The sequence below is a fragment of the Hyperolius riggenbachi genome, chromosome 3, assembly GCF_040937935.1.
Source record: "Hyperolius riggenbachi isolate aHypRig1 chromosome 3, aHypRig1.pri, whole genome shotgun sequence".
NCBI lineage: Eukaryota > Metazoa > Chordata > Amphibia > Anura > Hyperoliidae > Hyperolius > Hyperolius riggenbachi.
Window position 1 is genome coordinate 224,218,666 of NC_090648.1, and position 17,914 is coordinate 224,236,579.

Here is a 17,914-nt window from a genome sequence, read left to right on the forward strand (position 1 = left end):
GAATAGCTCTCTTCCTAACTGGGAGGAATGTGTATCCACCCATGCGTTAAAGTCTCCCCAAATGATCCACCTAGTGTGTTTCAGTGTTATGCAAGATACAAGTTATGCTAAGTAAAGTAAATGTGTGTGTGTGTGTGTGTGTGTGTGTGTGTGTGTGTGTGTGTGTGTGTGTGTGTGTGTGTGTGTGTGTGTGTGTGTGTGTGTGTGTGTATTAGAGATGACCAATCGGAACTTGGAACAGCGCTCCATAGCATTCAGTTCAGAACTCGAATTTGAACTGATGTGGACCACAGCTTGCGGAGTTTAACTCACACCCTAGCTGCAGCCTTCCGCATCCTTAAATCCCCTGCTGTGGTCTGCATCATTTCAAATTCGAGTTCTTATCCAAATTCTTCGGAATGCTATACCAAATGATCACTAATATGTATATATGTTTTACAATTTTTTCGTCTAATTGTCACCACTTTTTCATACTGTTTTTGCTTTCAGAGTTTGATATGTTTGATATTTGCTTTCTGTAGTCTGATATGCAACTCTGGCTGTGCATTGAAGCAGACACCCCTTCTGCAATTGATTTGTCCCAATATAGCTAAATCCTACCCTCAATAAATTACAGCTTTTGCCTCAGATATTTAACATGAAAAGTAGGAAAATGTTTACACAGCTACTTAGACATTATTTGCACACTGTCATTTTAGAACACTTGGGTATCGATAGTATTCCTTTAAAGATGTGGCTCACTGCACGTTTAAATATCAGTGAACTGCATATAGAATTGCAGTGCTGGCACCACCCACCCGCATACTGTAGAAGCCAGTGAGCAGTAATTCACTGGCATCCAATTCCACATAAGGTGACACTGCTGTCCAACTGGATGGCAGGTTGTCACCTGGGTATGTTTCGCTGTCTGGTGTACAAAGAGTTTCTTTGGGTGCCACATGACTGAATGGCTGCTGCTGGGATCTCTCCTGTGGGCATGTTTGGGGGGGAATCAATACCTAGATTCAATGTAATGTTTTTCAACATCATTTTATGTATGTTCCGGCCCCCCGGCAGTCTGAAGTAGGTTGATGCGGCCTTTAACTGAAAAAGTTTGGGGACAACTGGTTTAAAGGCTCATACACACGCTCAACAAAAGTCTTTTAAATGCACAATTATCAAACAACTTTTGTTGCTTAATCAAGCTAAAAAAGTTGTTTGCTATTGTTCAAACAACTGATAAGTAGCTAAAGTCAACTGTATTGATTCAAGCTGCATCTTATCAGTTGTTTGAAGAATAGCAAACAACGTTTTTGGTTTTATTCAGCAACATAAGCTGTTTGATATCTGTGCATTTAAATGACTTTTGTTGAGCGTGTGTATGGGGCTTAAGCTGTATTATTTGATTGCAGCGCTGATATAAGCATCTGAAAATATACTGTAAATGTTTTAGCGGTCAGCTTTAAGTTGACAACAAAACATCAATGAAGTATGGTGGACCCCACTTCAAACTCTACAGATTATATCATACAGTTTCATTACTTCTTTTGTTGGTCATGCCATTTAACCACCTAAGGACCACGGGATATTGCAGTGATCGGTGCTGCGTGGGCTCTACAGCCCGCAGCACCGATCACGTATGTGCCAGGGTGATCAGACTTCCCCCCCCCCTTTTTTCCCCACTAGGGGGATGTCCTGCTGGGGGGTCTGATCGCCGCCGGCTACCCGCACTTTCCGAGGGGGGCTCTTCAAAGCCCTTCTCCGCAGCGCTTTCCGCCCTCCCCGGCTTTCCGTCCCTCTCCCTTACCCTGTGAGCAGCGCAGGACGGAGCTCCGTCCTGCGCCGGATAGGATAGGTTTCTGCCTATCAGATGCAGGCGATCCCCGGCCTATCAGAGGCCGGGGATCGCCGATCTACGTCACGGCGCTGCTACGCAGCAGCGCCGTGTGATGTAAACAGCGGGGATTTCTTCCCCGGATGTTTACATTATGCGTGCGAGCCGCGATCGGCGGCTCGCACACTGTTCACGGAGGCAGTCTCCGTGAACTAGCATGGAAAGGCCGCTCGATCGAGCGGCCGTTTCCATGCTATACCACTAACGACCCGCCGACGCCCGTCGGCGTTAGGCGGTCGTTAAGTGGTTTAAGAGGAATTTTAACCTAGGAATGAACTTCATCCCAATCAGTAGCTGACACCGCTTTGCCCAGGAGAAATCTTTATCTTTTCTCAGATAGATCATCAGGGACATCTGTACGGCCGTTATTGTAGCGAAACCCCTCCCATAGTGTGATGTCATGACCATGGTCCCGACAGCTCCCTGTCTGTGAAACCTGTTGCATTGTGGGAAATGACGGCTGCTTCCAACTGCCAAGCAAGCGGTTTCTCCCTCTGTGCATAGAACTCTCAGTACATGAACACTCCGTACAGATCACCTGGCAGGACTAAAGATGTCGACACCTGTGATAAATTTCAAAATATAAATCAAGGAGAGGAAATATTTTACTATGGGGAAACACTGACTGAATAATCTAATATTAATATTGTAAAAAATAAGTAATTTTGTTAATTGTTATTTTCACCACAGTTCCTCTTTAATATTGTTTTTACTGTGGAGCCATTTTCATAGCAAGGTGACTTTTTTTCTGTTTTAATAACATCACATAGTTGAGTATTTATTACAGGCAACAGCTTATGACTCTAAGTTAGTGTCATGTAACTTACTGGAGCATCTGTATGTGCTTCTCTTTCTCCAATTCAACTTGTTGGTAGTTTGTTTCCCGTCATGTTGTGTTAGATGGAAGAGCATACCAGTGGTTGTGGTGAACGCCAAACTAAATTGTCACAGGGTGCCGTCTAACCCATGTGCAGCCTTGCAGTCTGCCAGCCATTATTAAACCTGCAAATCATATTTTGTATATTCAAAGATACACACTTCTGGTAGTGTCTAAAGTAATGTGAAGATTATTTGCTATGCATCTGTCTGAAGATTCCCAGAGATGGGGCTAATTTATGGCCACTTTCTCTGATTGAGCAAGAAAACTGAGTATTGATTTTCAAGATGAAGTTTCACCTGTTAAGAGCTTTTCCATAATTGGAAGATGCTGTCGTGTAAGTCTGTGGCTCGAGTCCAGTTCACAGTAGCCTGTCTCAGACTTTGTAAACCAGGCCGATTCTTCTGCACTTCTATTGATTTTTAAATGAAGTATCAAAGAAAATCAATAATAATCAACAAATAGAAGGCGTCCGCCACTGGTGTCAAATCTCAGGGCTGGTTTAATCAATTTAGTGTTCTGTCACAACATGGGACAAACTAAAATATCATTCCATTGAAAGAGAGTGGTCAGGTCTGCAGTTTATCACTGACATGTAAAGTTACAAGATCATAATGGACAAGTATGGCATCATTCTGTCAGGGTCATTAACACCCCCCATCCACATCCACACACACACACACACACTCATACAAAAGACCTTACATCACCTTGTCCAGTGCGTGATTTAAATTTACTCAGAGGTAGAAAGTGTAAAGGTACACATATTTATAAAAGACTTATTTTAAAATATATAGCATAAATTAAAACTCAAATTAAATGATTTGTATAAATGAAATAATCTGAGTTTAGGCAGATAAACCTGTCTAGTTCTTATTCGCAACTGTGTATAGACAGCAGGAGAGCTTTGCCAAGGCAGCTTTCATACAGTAAATACTGAGGCTTAACCCTTTCAGTGCTCCCTGTAAAAGTGGAACCAAGTTAAACTTCAGGAGGCTTTTTAGGGATTTCCATTTATTGTAATGATTTTTTTTACCATAAATGTTATCACGTTGTGACTAATCTTTTAGCGCGGAGAGGACGTTCTGAGTTTAGCTCCACCTTAAATACCAATATGCAGTATTTATAAAGCACCAACATATTATGCCGCGCTGAACATTAGTTTAGGTTACAGACAATATTTAGGGGTGACATACAGCAAAATGACAATACATGAATACAAGAAAGACCAGATCATGCAGCACAGTATGAGTACAAGGTAATGCTTAGTCAGTCACTGGAGGGGAGCATGGAGATTAGCCAAGTTAGGTTCACTCAGATGCATAGCATGGGTTCACAGTAATGGAGGTGCATGATCAGGTAGGACACAAAAGGAGGAGAACCCTGTCCAAAGGCTTACAATCTAGAGGGAGAGGTAAGGACACGAAAGGTAGGGGACCAGAGTTCAGCTGTGGGTTTAGAGCACTTGTGAGGGGTAGTAGGCCAGAATGAACAGGTGAGTTTTGAGGGCTTTGTTGAAGGAGGGGGCTGCCCTAATGGGTGGAGGTAGGGAGTTCCATAGTGTTGGAGCAGCTCTTGAGAAGTCCTGGAGGTGTGCATGGGACTCGGTGATGCGGGGGGGCGGTTAGACAAAGTTCATTGGAAGAGCGGAGTGATGGGCTAGCTGTGTACCTCTGAGTAAGATCGGAAATGTAGGTTGGACAGGTTTTGTGGACAGATTTGTAGGTCAGACACAGTATTTTGAATCTGATTCTGGACTGGATAGGAAGCCATTGGAGGGATTCAAGAAGGGGATCCGCCGTGGTGGAGCGATGGGAGCAGTGGATAATTCTGGCTGCCGCATTCATGATGGACTGCAGTGGGGCTGTTCGGGTCATAGGGAGACCAGACAGCAGGGCATTGCAGTAGTCAAGGTGGGAAATTATGATGGCATAGATGAGGAGTTTGGTGGTGGCAGAGGTCAGAAAAGGGCGAATCTTACAGATGTTACGAAGGTGTAAGTTGCAGGACTTTGTGAGGTTTTGGATGTGGGGAGTGAAGGAGAGTGCAGAGTCCAGGGTGACACCCAGACAGCGGGCTTGAGAGGTAGGGCGAATGGTAGGGTGGTTAACAGTGACATGCACATCTGGGGAGGTTCATGTATGGCCGGCGTGGGAAGATCATAAATTCCGTTTTGTCTAGATTTAGTTTCAGGAACCTAGCGGACATCCAGGAGGAGATGGCTGATAGGCAGGAGGAGACCTTGTCCATGGTAGTGGTGGATATGTCAGGGGTGTGGAGGTAGATCTGGGTATCATCTGCATACAGATGATAGTTAAAACCCATGGAGGAGATAACCTTGTCAATGGAGGATGTGTATAGGGTGAACAGTAGGGGGCCAAGGACCGAACCTTCGGGGACTCCCACCGAGAGGTGGTTGGGGGTGGACGAGGACTCATTGAAGGCAGTTGTGAAGGAGCGGTTGGAGAGGTAGGATGAAAGCCAGGACAGGGCGAGATTGTGAATGCCCATGGACTGGAGGAGTAGGAGATGATGTACTGTGTCAAAAGCTGCTAAAAGGTCAAGGAGGAGGAGAATGGAGTATTTACCTTCAGCTTTAGCTAAGGCAAGGTCATTGACCACTTTGGTGAGAGCAGTGTCGGTTGAGTGGGCAGGCCGAAATCCAGATTGCAGTGGGTCTAGCAGAGAGTATTGTAAATTGTCAATGAATCGATACATTTTCATACTCTTAAAGTGAAATTATCATCAATATGTCGCCTGTATTCTAAAAGATAGGCCTGACCATGATAATCTTCAGCTACAAACAATTTTTTTTAAAGATTCTTTTTATTTTCAAAAATTTCCAACAGAGAAAGGATAACAGACAAGAATAAAAGTAACATTCAATCCACAAATTGTTGAGAGATTTATATACAGTACCAGGTTCAGGTGATGAACTAGTGCCACCTGCCAAAACACTCCACATCTTCCAACAATAATAAACAGAGTAAAACTTCAAATTCCTGTAGTAAACCCCCTGGATTAATAAGGTTCTATTAAAGAGAGTCTGAAGCCAGATTAAAAATGGCTTTTTAGCTTATATTCAGCAGGGGCATGTTTGCCCCTGCTAAAACGCTGCTATCCCACGGCATAACGAGGGGTCTTTACCCCCCAAATCCCCCCTGCTACCTCCGGGGAGCGCTTCCGTGTGAGGCAGGGCGGAGCTGCAGCCCTGCCTCACACGCGTCTATCAGCGGCGGATCTCCGCCTCTCCCCGCCCCTCTCAGTCTGCCTTCGCTGAGAGGGGCGGTGGAGAGGCGGCGATCCGCCGCTGACAGACGCGTGTGAGGCAGGGCTGCAGCTCATAGCCCTGCCTCACACGGAAGCGCACGGGGCAGCAAAATCCACGACCAAGAAAGTTGTGGATTTTGCAGGGGGGATTTGGGGGGTAAAGACCCCTCGTTAAGCCACGGGATAGCGGCATTTTAGCAGGGGCAAACATGCCCCAGCTGAATATAAGCTAAAAAGCCATTTTTAATCTGGCTTCAGACTCTCTTTAAGGCAAGTGAGCAAGGTCCTCATCCCCCCCTCAAACAAAAGAAGGAAGGTCAAACCTCAAAGAGTAACTCAGGGCCTAAACAGGATCATACACCCGAGCACTCAATGCACAATACTATCTATGGGACTCAGCCCAATTGCCAGCACCTGAACTGGAAAATCGGCAATATATTCTCAGAAAAAAGGAGCTTTAGTAAGTGAATGCAAGCAAAACAGACAAAAGAAGAAGATGAGAAAAGAAGTATAAGAAGAAAAAGAGAATAAGAGAGAAGAGGTGGGACATGTCCATCACGGGCACTGTGTAATAATTGTGTTCCGAGCCAGGGGAAAATAGATGAGCAAATCCCTCCGAGACCACACCATCAGTCGCATGTATTTATTATAGGGAGACAGCGCTGCTACTTTAGCCACGCTCCCTTGATAAAGCCAGAAGTTGCAGGCGAAACATGTTGGATCATCTCTGGCGTGTCTAATTTCCTGGACCCCATCTGGATCTTGATGCTCCCGCCTCCACATCAATTCATCCGTTAGCATCCCCTTGCTGAATGCCAGAGACGCTGTTCACCATGTGAGTGTCCGGATGTTTGGCAGAATTGATCAAGTGCCTGGTAAGCGTTTTCCTGTACTTTTTAATGGACCACAAATTGTGGTGCAGTAAAAAGAAAGCTGGTGAGTCAGGGTTCTGGTAATCCTACAAATGCATCAATTCTCTCACCTCCACCCAAAACCGAATGATACCACTATGCGACCAGAAGACGTGCAATAAAGTACCGGTCTCAAACCCGCATCTCCAGCAAAGAGAATTAGATTGGTACATGTCATGTAGTCGAGATGGAGTAAAGTAAAATCTTATAACCAGCCTCTTGGCTCCTAGAAGGTTGATTTATGAGAGAAGGTCAAGATTTTCCTCCATTACTTGTCAGAAAATTGCATGCCACAAACCATTTTTATTGAAAAGTTTCTGAAAAGGTTAATAATGTTTCTGTAGTTTATCATTTACATGCTAGAGTGCTGCATAAGTTGTGTTTTCAGCAGTTGATAAGACTAAGGAAATACAAAGCAAAGTCTGGGCCCATTCACACTAGAGCGTTTTGCCGGCGATATTGGCAAAACGTTCAAGCGCTAGAGCTTTTTCAAGCGCTAGTGCAATAATACCCTATGGGCCCGATCTCACTTGGGCAATTTGCGTTAATCGCCGGCAATTAACGCAAATCCGCAAACGTGTAGCCTGCACCATTTTCAGGCGATTTCTCGGCGATTGCGTTTAGTGCTATAGAAGCGCTAATCGCGGAGAAATCGCTGCAGTGTCCCATGTTTTTTCCGTTTTAATCGCGGAAAAATCACTCCCGCAAAATGCCTGCAGTAATCGCAGGTGTTTTACGCTTTTAGGTGTGAATGGGGCCTTTTGGTTCAGCAGGACTCAGCGACTGTGGTGTTGGAAAAAAAAAATCTGTATCCTGTGCTTCTACATAATTGCTCACTAAGTTTTCTGAATTAATTTGATGATATACTACATTTTCAGTAGCAGTTTCTAACAGTGCTGTTCTGTGAGCTGCAGAAACTTCTGATTTACAGATGGCATTACGTGTGGCCAAAAAGAGTAGGATAACTGTGGTCATTAAGGAGTAGGAAAACACATTTTTATGTTATGCCAGACTTTAATTTTGCTTTGAGCTGCGTACACACAATCAGTAAATGTCACTGTTAATGATCATTGATGGATTGCTGTGGAGACGTTTTAGGTATACAGACATGCTGTTTGGCTCAGCCAAGCAGTGAGTGCTGTTCTGTGGAGAGAAGGGATGATGGGCGGTGCATGATCCAGCAGCATCATGTGGTGAGAGGAAATAAAGAAAACAATGCGCTCTATCATTGCTTATTGTTTAGCAATCTGTCCTACATCCCCCCCCCCCCCCCCGCCCCCCAGAGGTTAACAATTTCTACATGTATATGACTGTCAGTGGTCTATTAGTAAGGTGTCTTTAGAATGCTGCTTCCTACAAAAATGAAAACCTGATGTGAGGCATTTGTCTGCTATATTTATTTCCTTTTCATAAAGTGAGCACCACAGGCAGTTTTAAATAGCACTGGACTGCTATTTATTAGTTTGCCATTACAGCTACATATTAGTGTTATCTTTATTAAATGCACAGTTATTGCCGTTAGCATACAGTGGTGAGCTGGGAAACAGGACAAAGACACATAAGTATGGCTCAAAGTCACATGATCATTTTGATTACTAGACTTTGTGCCCATTGGTCCATTTTGCACTGGTCTCATGTGTTAGAAACTATATGCCCAGGTCTCTCATTTTGTCTAGATGTGGATTTTAGCAAGGAGAATAAATGCAATTGGACCTATTTATTTCTTTTTAAACAATGCACATTGCCTGGCTGTCCTGCTGATCCTTTGCCTCATAAGCTGGCCATACACTGGCCCGATTCGCCGCCGTTTCGACAGCAGATTCGATCACTGGGATCGAATCTGCTGCCAATCGTTCGCGCTACACGCCAAATTTCGATCCTTTCCTTCGATCGCTCTGTGCGGAAAATTAGCGTCGATCGCCCACGGGTAGGGAGCGCGTCGCTAGCAGCGTTCGACCGACGCAATAGAGCCGCATACATTACCTGCTCCGCCGGCACGACTACCCCCATTCACCGCTGCTCCGTGTCCGCGCTGATCTCCGGCATGCTTCAGTTCCTCCTGCCCGGCAGGAAGTTTAAACAGTAGAGGGCGCTCTACTGTTTAAACTTCCTGCCGGGCAGGAATAAGTGAAGCATGCCGGGGCAGGAGACCAGAGCGGAGACGGAGCAGCGGTGACCTGGGAACTGGAGTCGCGCCGGCGGAGCAGGTAATGTATGCGGGCGGAGGGAGCGGCGGCAGCACCACCACCACCACCACCACAACAGATTGTGAACGGTTTCAGGCTGAAATCGGTTCACAATCTGTTTGCAGTAAAGGTAGCCATACGATCCCTCTCTGATCGGATTCGATCAGATAGGGATCTGTCAGTTGGTCGAATCTGATGGCAAATCAACCAGTGTATGGCTACCTTAACACTTTTAGCCATAGAACCTGAACAAGCAGTACAAAACAGATGTATGTGATCAAAAACTGAGAAGATAAGCTACATGTATGCTTCAAGTGTGTGATTCAGACACTACTCACCAGAAGGATCAGCAGGACTGCCAGGCAACAGTTATTGCTTAGAAGAAAATCTATATGATGGTCTCCATATGTCTCTCACCTCAGGATTCAGTTTGTGGCTGGACAGTGACTCCAAACACAGAGTACACGATAACACAGTGTCGCATCAGTTGGGCATAGGAATGAGCCGCTATTAGTTAAGTATCGACCTAACTGATACCTATCCTAACCTTAAACCTCCGGTTAAAGTGCCTAACCTTAACCCCTCCACCTAATGCCTAACTCTAACCCCCCTGGAGGTGCCTAATTTAAACCCCCATACCTAATTCCTAACCTTAACTCTTAACACTAATTTAATTTGGGCGCTCAAACCTACCGATAGTTAGGCTACATCTACTCGCATTGGGCTCCCAAATGACCAGCTGGGCGCCTAATTGCCGAAATTTACCACAAGTGTCTGAGACTCCTGTTGGTCACAGCACCAAAATGACCTGAACCGCCCAACACAGCCACTCTGCTCCACAAAAATAAAAACCAAAGAGTCTCAGAAAAGATGGTTTGGCCCTACATAGTCCTTAAAATCATTGATCCTGTCAATGATAAACACCCGCGATGGCCTAAATCCACAGAATAGTGTTTTGAGCAACCTACCTGCGCCCCCCCCAAAACCCTGTGTGCAAGTACCAATTTTGAATCCATTTTAAATGCAAAGGGTGGTCATGGCATATATTGGTTTGATTTTAAGTTTTATGAGTCAATCATTCATGTACAACATATGAATTCCAACACTGTCTGCTCTGAAAGAGTTGTATTTGTTTGATTATTCTGCAGCAGTGTGCAGCAGACCCTGCATCAGACATACGTGAGCACACTCATTACAAAGCATTGACCTTTTCTAAATGCTCCTTTAAGTGGACCTCTAAGCATAGAGTTCAGCTTGTACTTGTGAGGGGAAAACAATATACCCACCTCCATTTTCTCTCTGGATTATTTAAAAATGTTTTTTGTATCACATGACGATCACTAGAGCAAGATGCGCGGCTGTGAGGCAGGTCTCCAATCCTAACGGGCATGGCGGAAAGGGAAGCCCGCTACAGATTAACACCCGGGGGGGCCAGCAATCGCCAGGAGGAGGAAGATGGGGAACACGGTGGGATCGGGCATCCTATACACTAGCGGAGAGGTAAGCCCGCTACAGATTAACACCCGGGGGGGCCAGCAATCGCCAGGGGGAGGAAGATGAGGAACACGGGGGATCGGGTATCTTATACACTAGCGGAGAGGTAAGCCCGCTACAGATTAACACCCGGGGGCCAGCAATCGCCAGGGGGAGGAAGATGAGGAACACGGGGGATCGGGCATCCTATACACTAGCGGGGGACATGCGGCTGGACACTTAGAGCAGCTATGAGGAGAGGGCAGCGGCACATACAGGTATCAGCAGGCACAGTATACACACACAGGTGGAGGACACAGAAGACACATGAGGCAGGTATGGGGGTCACATAGAGGACACATAGGGCAGGTATGGGGGTCACATGGGGCAGGCATGGGTGACACAGAGGACACATGGGGCAGGTATAGGGGACACTGAGGACACATGGGGCAGGCATAGGGGACACAGAGGACACATGGGAACACAGAGGACACTTAGGGCAGACATGGGGAACACAATGGTGGGGACACAGGAGGACACCATTTGGGGGCGAAGATGTACAAGACGCTCCTGGAATATAGGTGGACCAGGTTTAGGTTTTATTTTTTTTCTCTGGTTTTTGCCCTCTAAACCTGGGTGCGTCTTATATTCCGGAGCGTCTTATACGGCGCGAAATACGGTACCTCTGCAGTACCTTGCTGCTACCAGTTTCCCATTTTGAGTATGTTCCGTTTACCACCACTCTTTACCGTCTATCCCAGTTCTCTGCCCACATACACACATTTTCTCCTAGTCCCTGTATTCTCAGCTTCTGCACCAGGCTATTGTGGGGAAAAGTGTCAAAAGCCTTTGCAAAGTCCAAGTAAAGTACACAACATCTATAGCTTTCCCAAGATCTAAATTTTTATTCACCACTTCATAAAAGCATGTTGGTAAGACAGGACCTATGTTTAGTAAAACCATGCTGCCGAATGAAAATATTATTCTGTGCTACATAATGTTGTATAGCATCGCTTAGGATACCTTCAAACAATTTACAATATTTCCATTTAATGCCTCATATCTTTGTGAGCAATGCCAAAGAAAGGAAAACTTAGGCCTGGTTCACATTAGCGTTCCCTGTCCGGATCCGCCTGATCGGATCCGGACCGTATACTGTACAAACGGAACGTGTGTTCCGCATAGCAATGCAAAATTTATGCGGACGTTCACATGCGTAAGTTCCGGACTCCGGACACTTTTCCAACATGCGCTACTTTTCAGGTCCGGATCATCCGGCCCACGCACCCGGACCGGAGCCTGACTGCACCATCCGGAAATAGAAACCTATGGGGAACGGAAAGCACAGAACACACAGGAAACAAACACCTGACGTTCTACCCCACTTCCTATGCGTATTCTAGCGGCCATTTCGGATGGGGACACATGGGCAGCAGTGACTAACGTGCTGGAGCTGTTTGGCTTATGTCGGAGGTGGAGGGGAGGCCTAAACAGCGGAGGACCAGATTCTACAGGTGCACCAGGTGCATCTTCTGCTGACCCCAACAATTTTATTAGTAATTTCGCTGTTGAATAGTAGGAATAGTTTGCACTCCAGTGAAAGTACTGATGTTCCGATGTGCCTGGAAACAAAGGACTTTCAGCCTAAAGTCCTGATCTTCAGTATATAAAGATGAAGTCCGGCACCATCAAGTAATTGCTCTTATACTTTAATAATGAAGTACTAGCATAAGTACAACGTTTAGGAGGACTAACCTCCTTTGTCAAGTATTACCAGCATCTGATGCTGGTAATACTTGACAAAGGAGGTTAGTCCTTCGAAATGTTGTACTTATGCCAGTACTTCATTATTAAAGTATAAGAGCAATTACTTGATGGTGCCGGACTTCATCTTTATATATTAGTAATTTCGCTGTTTTTACATGGCAGCCTGATACATTCCTGATGCAAACGGACCGGATCGGAACCGTACAGTTCCGATCCGGATCAGGTCCTGATCCGATCCAGATCCGGTCCGTTTGCATGCCAAAACACAAGTGTGAACGGGGCCTTATACAGTTAACTTTAGTTTATATGTATTCATTCTTTATGGTTCCTTTTTGTTTGTTTGTTTTTTAATATCTAAATATTTATTTTAATATATTATTATACTATATTAAAATAAATATATTATATTTTTATTAAAATTATCAGCATTTGTTGAAATTATCAGCATTTTAAAAAGCATTAGTTGTTGTTTTTTTGTTATATTTTCGAAGAGTTTTTATTATTAGTTTAGATCGTGCTTATTACAATTCTTGCAGGATTTGTGTGCATGAAGGTTTTACAGACTGCTTCCTCATCTAAATCCTCACATTACAGAGGGCAGGGGGGAGCAGCAGGACAGAACGTGATAAATGGCTTATTATTTCTTCGTAGAAGTTTTGTTGGTCTTATTAATATTATTTATAACCTCAGGTTATTAATTTAGGTAGTAGAAAATGTGATGATTTATTGGTGCCCGTGTGAACTGTGTAACGTGTGAAGAGGGTCTGTCAGAGAAACTCTTTAATCTGTCATAGAGGAGGAATGTGTATATGACTGTGTGACATAGAAGAATAGCCAGCCACTATCATCCTATTATCTAATGAGTGAGACTGGTTGCTCTCTGATTTTCTTACCCATTTTGCTTTCTTGAAGCAGTCTTTTCTGATAACTACAAATAAATGCTGTAATGTTTATTATATTTGAAATATAATTTTTTCTCTTTTTTTTTCTTTTGAAAAAAATAGCAATTTTAGATTTTGATACAGCAAAAATAAATATTTTCATCTCGAACTGGGGTGTCAAACTCAAATTCAGAGGGGATCAAAATGAAACATGGATATAGGGGGCCAAAATGTCTAATGGATACCTCACTCCCCTATAAAGTTCCCTGGTGTAATGGCCCCCTCCTCTATACAGTTCCCTGCTTTTAAGTGGTCTTCCCGCCCTTCCCTATACATTTCCCTGGTGTCTAGTGCCCCCCGCCCCCACTTGGCTTTACTGGTAATCTAGGGTTTCACCTCCAATATAGCTTTCTTGGTGGTCTATAGTGGGCCATATACAGTATAATGCACTGTGGGGAAACAACTTGCAATCCAAATTTGGCGCACGGGCCAGAGTTCGACATGTATGATCTAAAATATTAACCAGTTCACACTTGATCCTGGATTACTTACCTTTTCCCAGATTGTAGATAAGTAGAAAGCTGGTGGATCCAGTGCCACTGCTTCTGTGCTGGATCCATTTCTGGACATTGGCCTAAACAACATTGGCCCAAACAACACCAACAGTATTTTGGCATTGGAGCACTGTCAATTTTTTGAGGGGGACTTGTTTTCATTGTTGAACATTAATAAAATTGATCTTTTTAAACTATATAGCTCCTCCTCCTTTGTTGCCGCAAAACTCCTTGGCGGCGTTAAATACTATTCCCCTTCCGAGCTGTCGCAACGCTGAGGGAGATGTAATTTGGGGTCTGGCAACTGCAGGAGCCCCGAATTACCGATACGCATCCCGCACAGCATTACATTGCTGCTATGGGGGGGCGCCCAGTCTCGGCACTTGGGCCGCGCGCCGAGATAACCTGCTTTGGCTCTGGAGCTAAAACTCAAGGGGCCAAACTGTTAAGGATTAGGAAACTACCTTTTGAAACTGGTGAGAGATTTTATGCAAGAATGGTAGAAAATGAATGGTTTTAGGAAGAATAGTTATGGCAACACCTACTGGGGAGCAGCAGACTGCTCTACTGATATCCATATTGTAGAATTCACCAGTTAGTATTTTTATTAGCCTGAAAAAGGTCCTGGGGACCAGGTGAACTTTTTTTGTAAGTTCTATTATCATTCAATAAACAAAACTATTAATTACAGTGGTAAGCCAGAGCACTCTTACATCAAAGCAAATTTCCCCATAAGGATTAATGGAAGCTCAGATGATTGGCGCTTTGAGTCCGCAAGGAGAAAAGCGCAATATAAATGTTATTTGTCTTGTCTTGTCTTGATTTGTTCCACAATCCCAAACTATGTATATGAAAATATGTACGGTAATACAAGTACTGTATAAAGTAAAAATACACTTTCACTATAACTAACAGAATGTTGGCTCGCTTCAACCTTTTTCTTTTGTGTGTGAACTATCCAGTGACAGTTGCGTTTGCCTACTTTTGAAGATTTCACGGAAATGTGACATTGTACTTTCCTCACACTCAGATTAAAGTAAATGGGAATCGAGATAAAAAAAAATGAAACAGATACTTTCCTAAAAAAAAATGAACCAGATACTTTCCTAAGGAGAAGGAAGGCTCTGGGTCCTATAGAGCCTTCCCACTCCCCTCTCAGTCCCCGTTCCAGTGCTGGCTCCTAATAGCAGTATTCAACCAATTTGGTCAAATACTGCTCACTCCACCACCGAAGGAGGCTTCGAAAAGTCTTCAGGAGCCCGAGTGCTCCTGGAGACAGGCCGCTCCACACTGTGCATGGGTGTGTGCAGTATGGAGCCGCTTGTCTTCAGGAGGACTCGGCTCCTGAAGACTTCCGAAGTCCTCCGCGGTGGGGGATTCAAACGGGGGACCTGCTGCTGCAATGAGAAGACCAAGAGAGGAGCAGGAAGGCTCTATAGGAACCAGAGCCTTCCCTATCCTTAGGTAAGTATCTGGATGATTATTTTTTTATTTTTTTCTCTTTCACTGATTCCCATTGACTTTAAGCACAATTCTGCAGTGACAAAAGGAGAAGACCCAATGGCTCACTGGTGATGTGTGTATACATACTGTGCTTATATATCAAGACGTTGCTTGCTTATCAAGTTAAAATGTCATAAAAATATTTGCTTGTCTTCCAAAGCACTCTTAAAGTAAACACGAGGTGAAAAGAAATTGATAAACAATTGTATCTATTCTCTTTCTCCTACAAATGATTTTTTTTTTTTTTTTTTACAAAGAACATTTATTGAACATTAGTACATTACAATGTGTGAAGAATATGACTTTTTTTTTTTTTTAAGATATCTCCGTTTTATTTTTGCTTTTTAAGTTTGTCTCTGCATTTTTAAGCATTGTCTCTGCTTAATGACGCTTTTATTGTCATTAATAGCCTTACGCTGGCCACCACTAACCCATTACCCATTAGCAGCTTCAAACTAAATTTTTAGTTTGAAAACTGCTGTGTTCTATAAACCTCTGCCAGCCAATATCGTTTGCCTGCTCTAGGCAGCCAAATGAGCGGGCAGCAGGAAACAGTTATAGTTACCTGTTCATGGCGCTTCTTCTATTCCTCCACCCGTGGCTCTGAACTTCCGAAATGTGGATTACGATCACATCCGATCACATGATATAACATGTGAATGGGATCCAGGAGACCGTGTCAGCATTACAGCGCTACCCGGTGGTGGAAGAGGGGTGATACTAGGCTACTGTCTAACATACCAACATACTGAAGTCTGACTGGAGAGCAACTGTAATTCACAGCCATGTAATATTAACCCTTACAGTGAAAAAAGTAGAAAGAAACACAGCATAGTTCCATATAGCCTTGACACTGTACATTGACATATCTATTTCAACATGTTATGCTATTTGGCGCCTGCTATTTTAATTAACTTACGGTAATATTTCATATTTGTATGGGTACCTATGGTGGCGCCCAGTCCAATATTTGGGGGGGGGGAGAGGTTAAGGTTTGACATCAAAGGGGGGGTGGTTAAGTTTAGGCTGTGGGGGAACAATTGGGGGGTGATTAAGGTAAGGCATCAAAGGTGGGAGGGAAAAACAGTAAAGGTTAGTGTGCAGGGGTTGGGGTTAAAGTTAGGCATTGTAAGGGGGTTAAGGTTGGGCATCAGTGGATGGAGGGTTCTGTGTGAGAATAGGGTTACGTTTAGATGTAGTAAATATCAGCAGAATTTATTAATATTTTAGTATCGTAATTTGCACCACAATATAGTACAATATTAGTAAATTTATGGATATTCTAATAGCAGCTTTTTGGGGGCGCCCAAATTTCTGGGCACTCTTTTTGCATGTACACAGTGTAATCTGTAAGCAGAAGTTTTAAATACTTTGGCTTGTGTGTTTTTTGTTTTTTTTAATACTATGTAGACCTTTTATCATCATCCTGTTTCAAAATACTACTGCATTACATCCTTTTTACTGTTATATATATTTAAAATATTAATCTGTAGCAGAATGAGATATGACATTTAGCATAGTTGTACTGTATCTGATTAACAAAAATCTCTCTTACAGAGCTAAAGAATATGAAAGTGCCCTGGATTCTAAAGCTCCCGTGTCTGATTCTCCATACAAAGCTAAGTGAGTATGCGTTTGTATGCTACATTATGTAGGTTACTAGTTTGGATACAGTTATATTTAAGTAAGTCAAGTTTAGTTTTTTACATCTCTCTGAGTATTTGCTGTGGAAAAAGGGCATTATTACATTATGCTTGTTTTCCTCTCCAGTAGAGATTTATGGAACTGAGGAAAATGTGGACATTCTACTACCCAGTGCTGAATAATTCTGACCACACATGCATCACATTTGCATAAGTTATTTTCTTTTTCTATAGATTCAAACAATTTAGAAATATTCACTCTAAATTGTAATTGTTTGCAGTTGTATTCAGTGATATAAGTGTAGTTATACTTAACGCCCTCACCTTCAATAACTTAATTGTATACCCCCTAAAACCCCCTTATACTCACTTATGAGGATTGTCTACTTCAGGAACACTGTGCCAGTTTGTTAAGGCCCGTGTTATCTTAGCATCAGTGGTTGGTGTGGATGCTCCCAGGGCAAGCAATCTAAGTCACCATAGGTCTTCACCAGAGCAACCCACAAGGGATGATGGCCCGTCACCCCTAATTGGTAACCCACACCACCAGGTCACAACCCTTAGGATTGCCCCATAGGTGATGGGGAAAACAGGAGGGGCTGACTGGGCAGACTAGAAGGAGGGACTAATGGCTGGAATAACAGGGCTGCCTGATTAACCACTTCAGCTCCTTTGCTACGCATATCTACTTCCCTGTATACTTCACTTCAGGCTTAGGGGAGTAGATATGCATATACTGTTTACTTACCGCCGCCAACGCTCACTACCGTTGCGTGTCTCCTGTTTGCATTTGTTGCAGTCCTGTCCCTCCTTGATCGGGGGAGTGGAAAACAGCTGTTTCCATCTCCGATCACCGTGCCTGTAATGAATCAGAGCTTCTGGCAGCAGCGGGGGCTCTGATTAAAAAAAAGATCACCCGGAAACACAAAACACAATGTATACACTTGGTTCCAGACTGATGACTGAACTGACAGGA

General features: G+C 43.8%; 1 protein-coding gene across 3 annotated transcripts in view; it reads left to right on the forward strand.

Annotated features, from left to right (window-relative positions):
- Positions 1–17,914, forward strand: part of SCAPER (S-phase cyclin A associated protein in the ER) — a 325,634-nt gene that overhangs the window by 183,357 nt on the left and 124,363 nt on the right. For all 3 annotated transcript variants that reach the window (XM_068275840.1, XM_068275842.1, XM_068275841.1), the window contains exon 21: positions 16,853–16,918. In XM_068275840.1, coding sequence (XP_068131941.1) covers positions 16,853–16,918 — 66 coding nt within the window. The remainder of the gene's footprint in view (positions 1–16,852; positions 16,919–17,914) is intronic.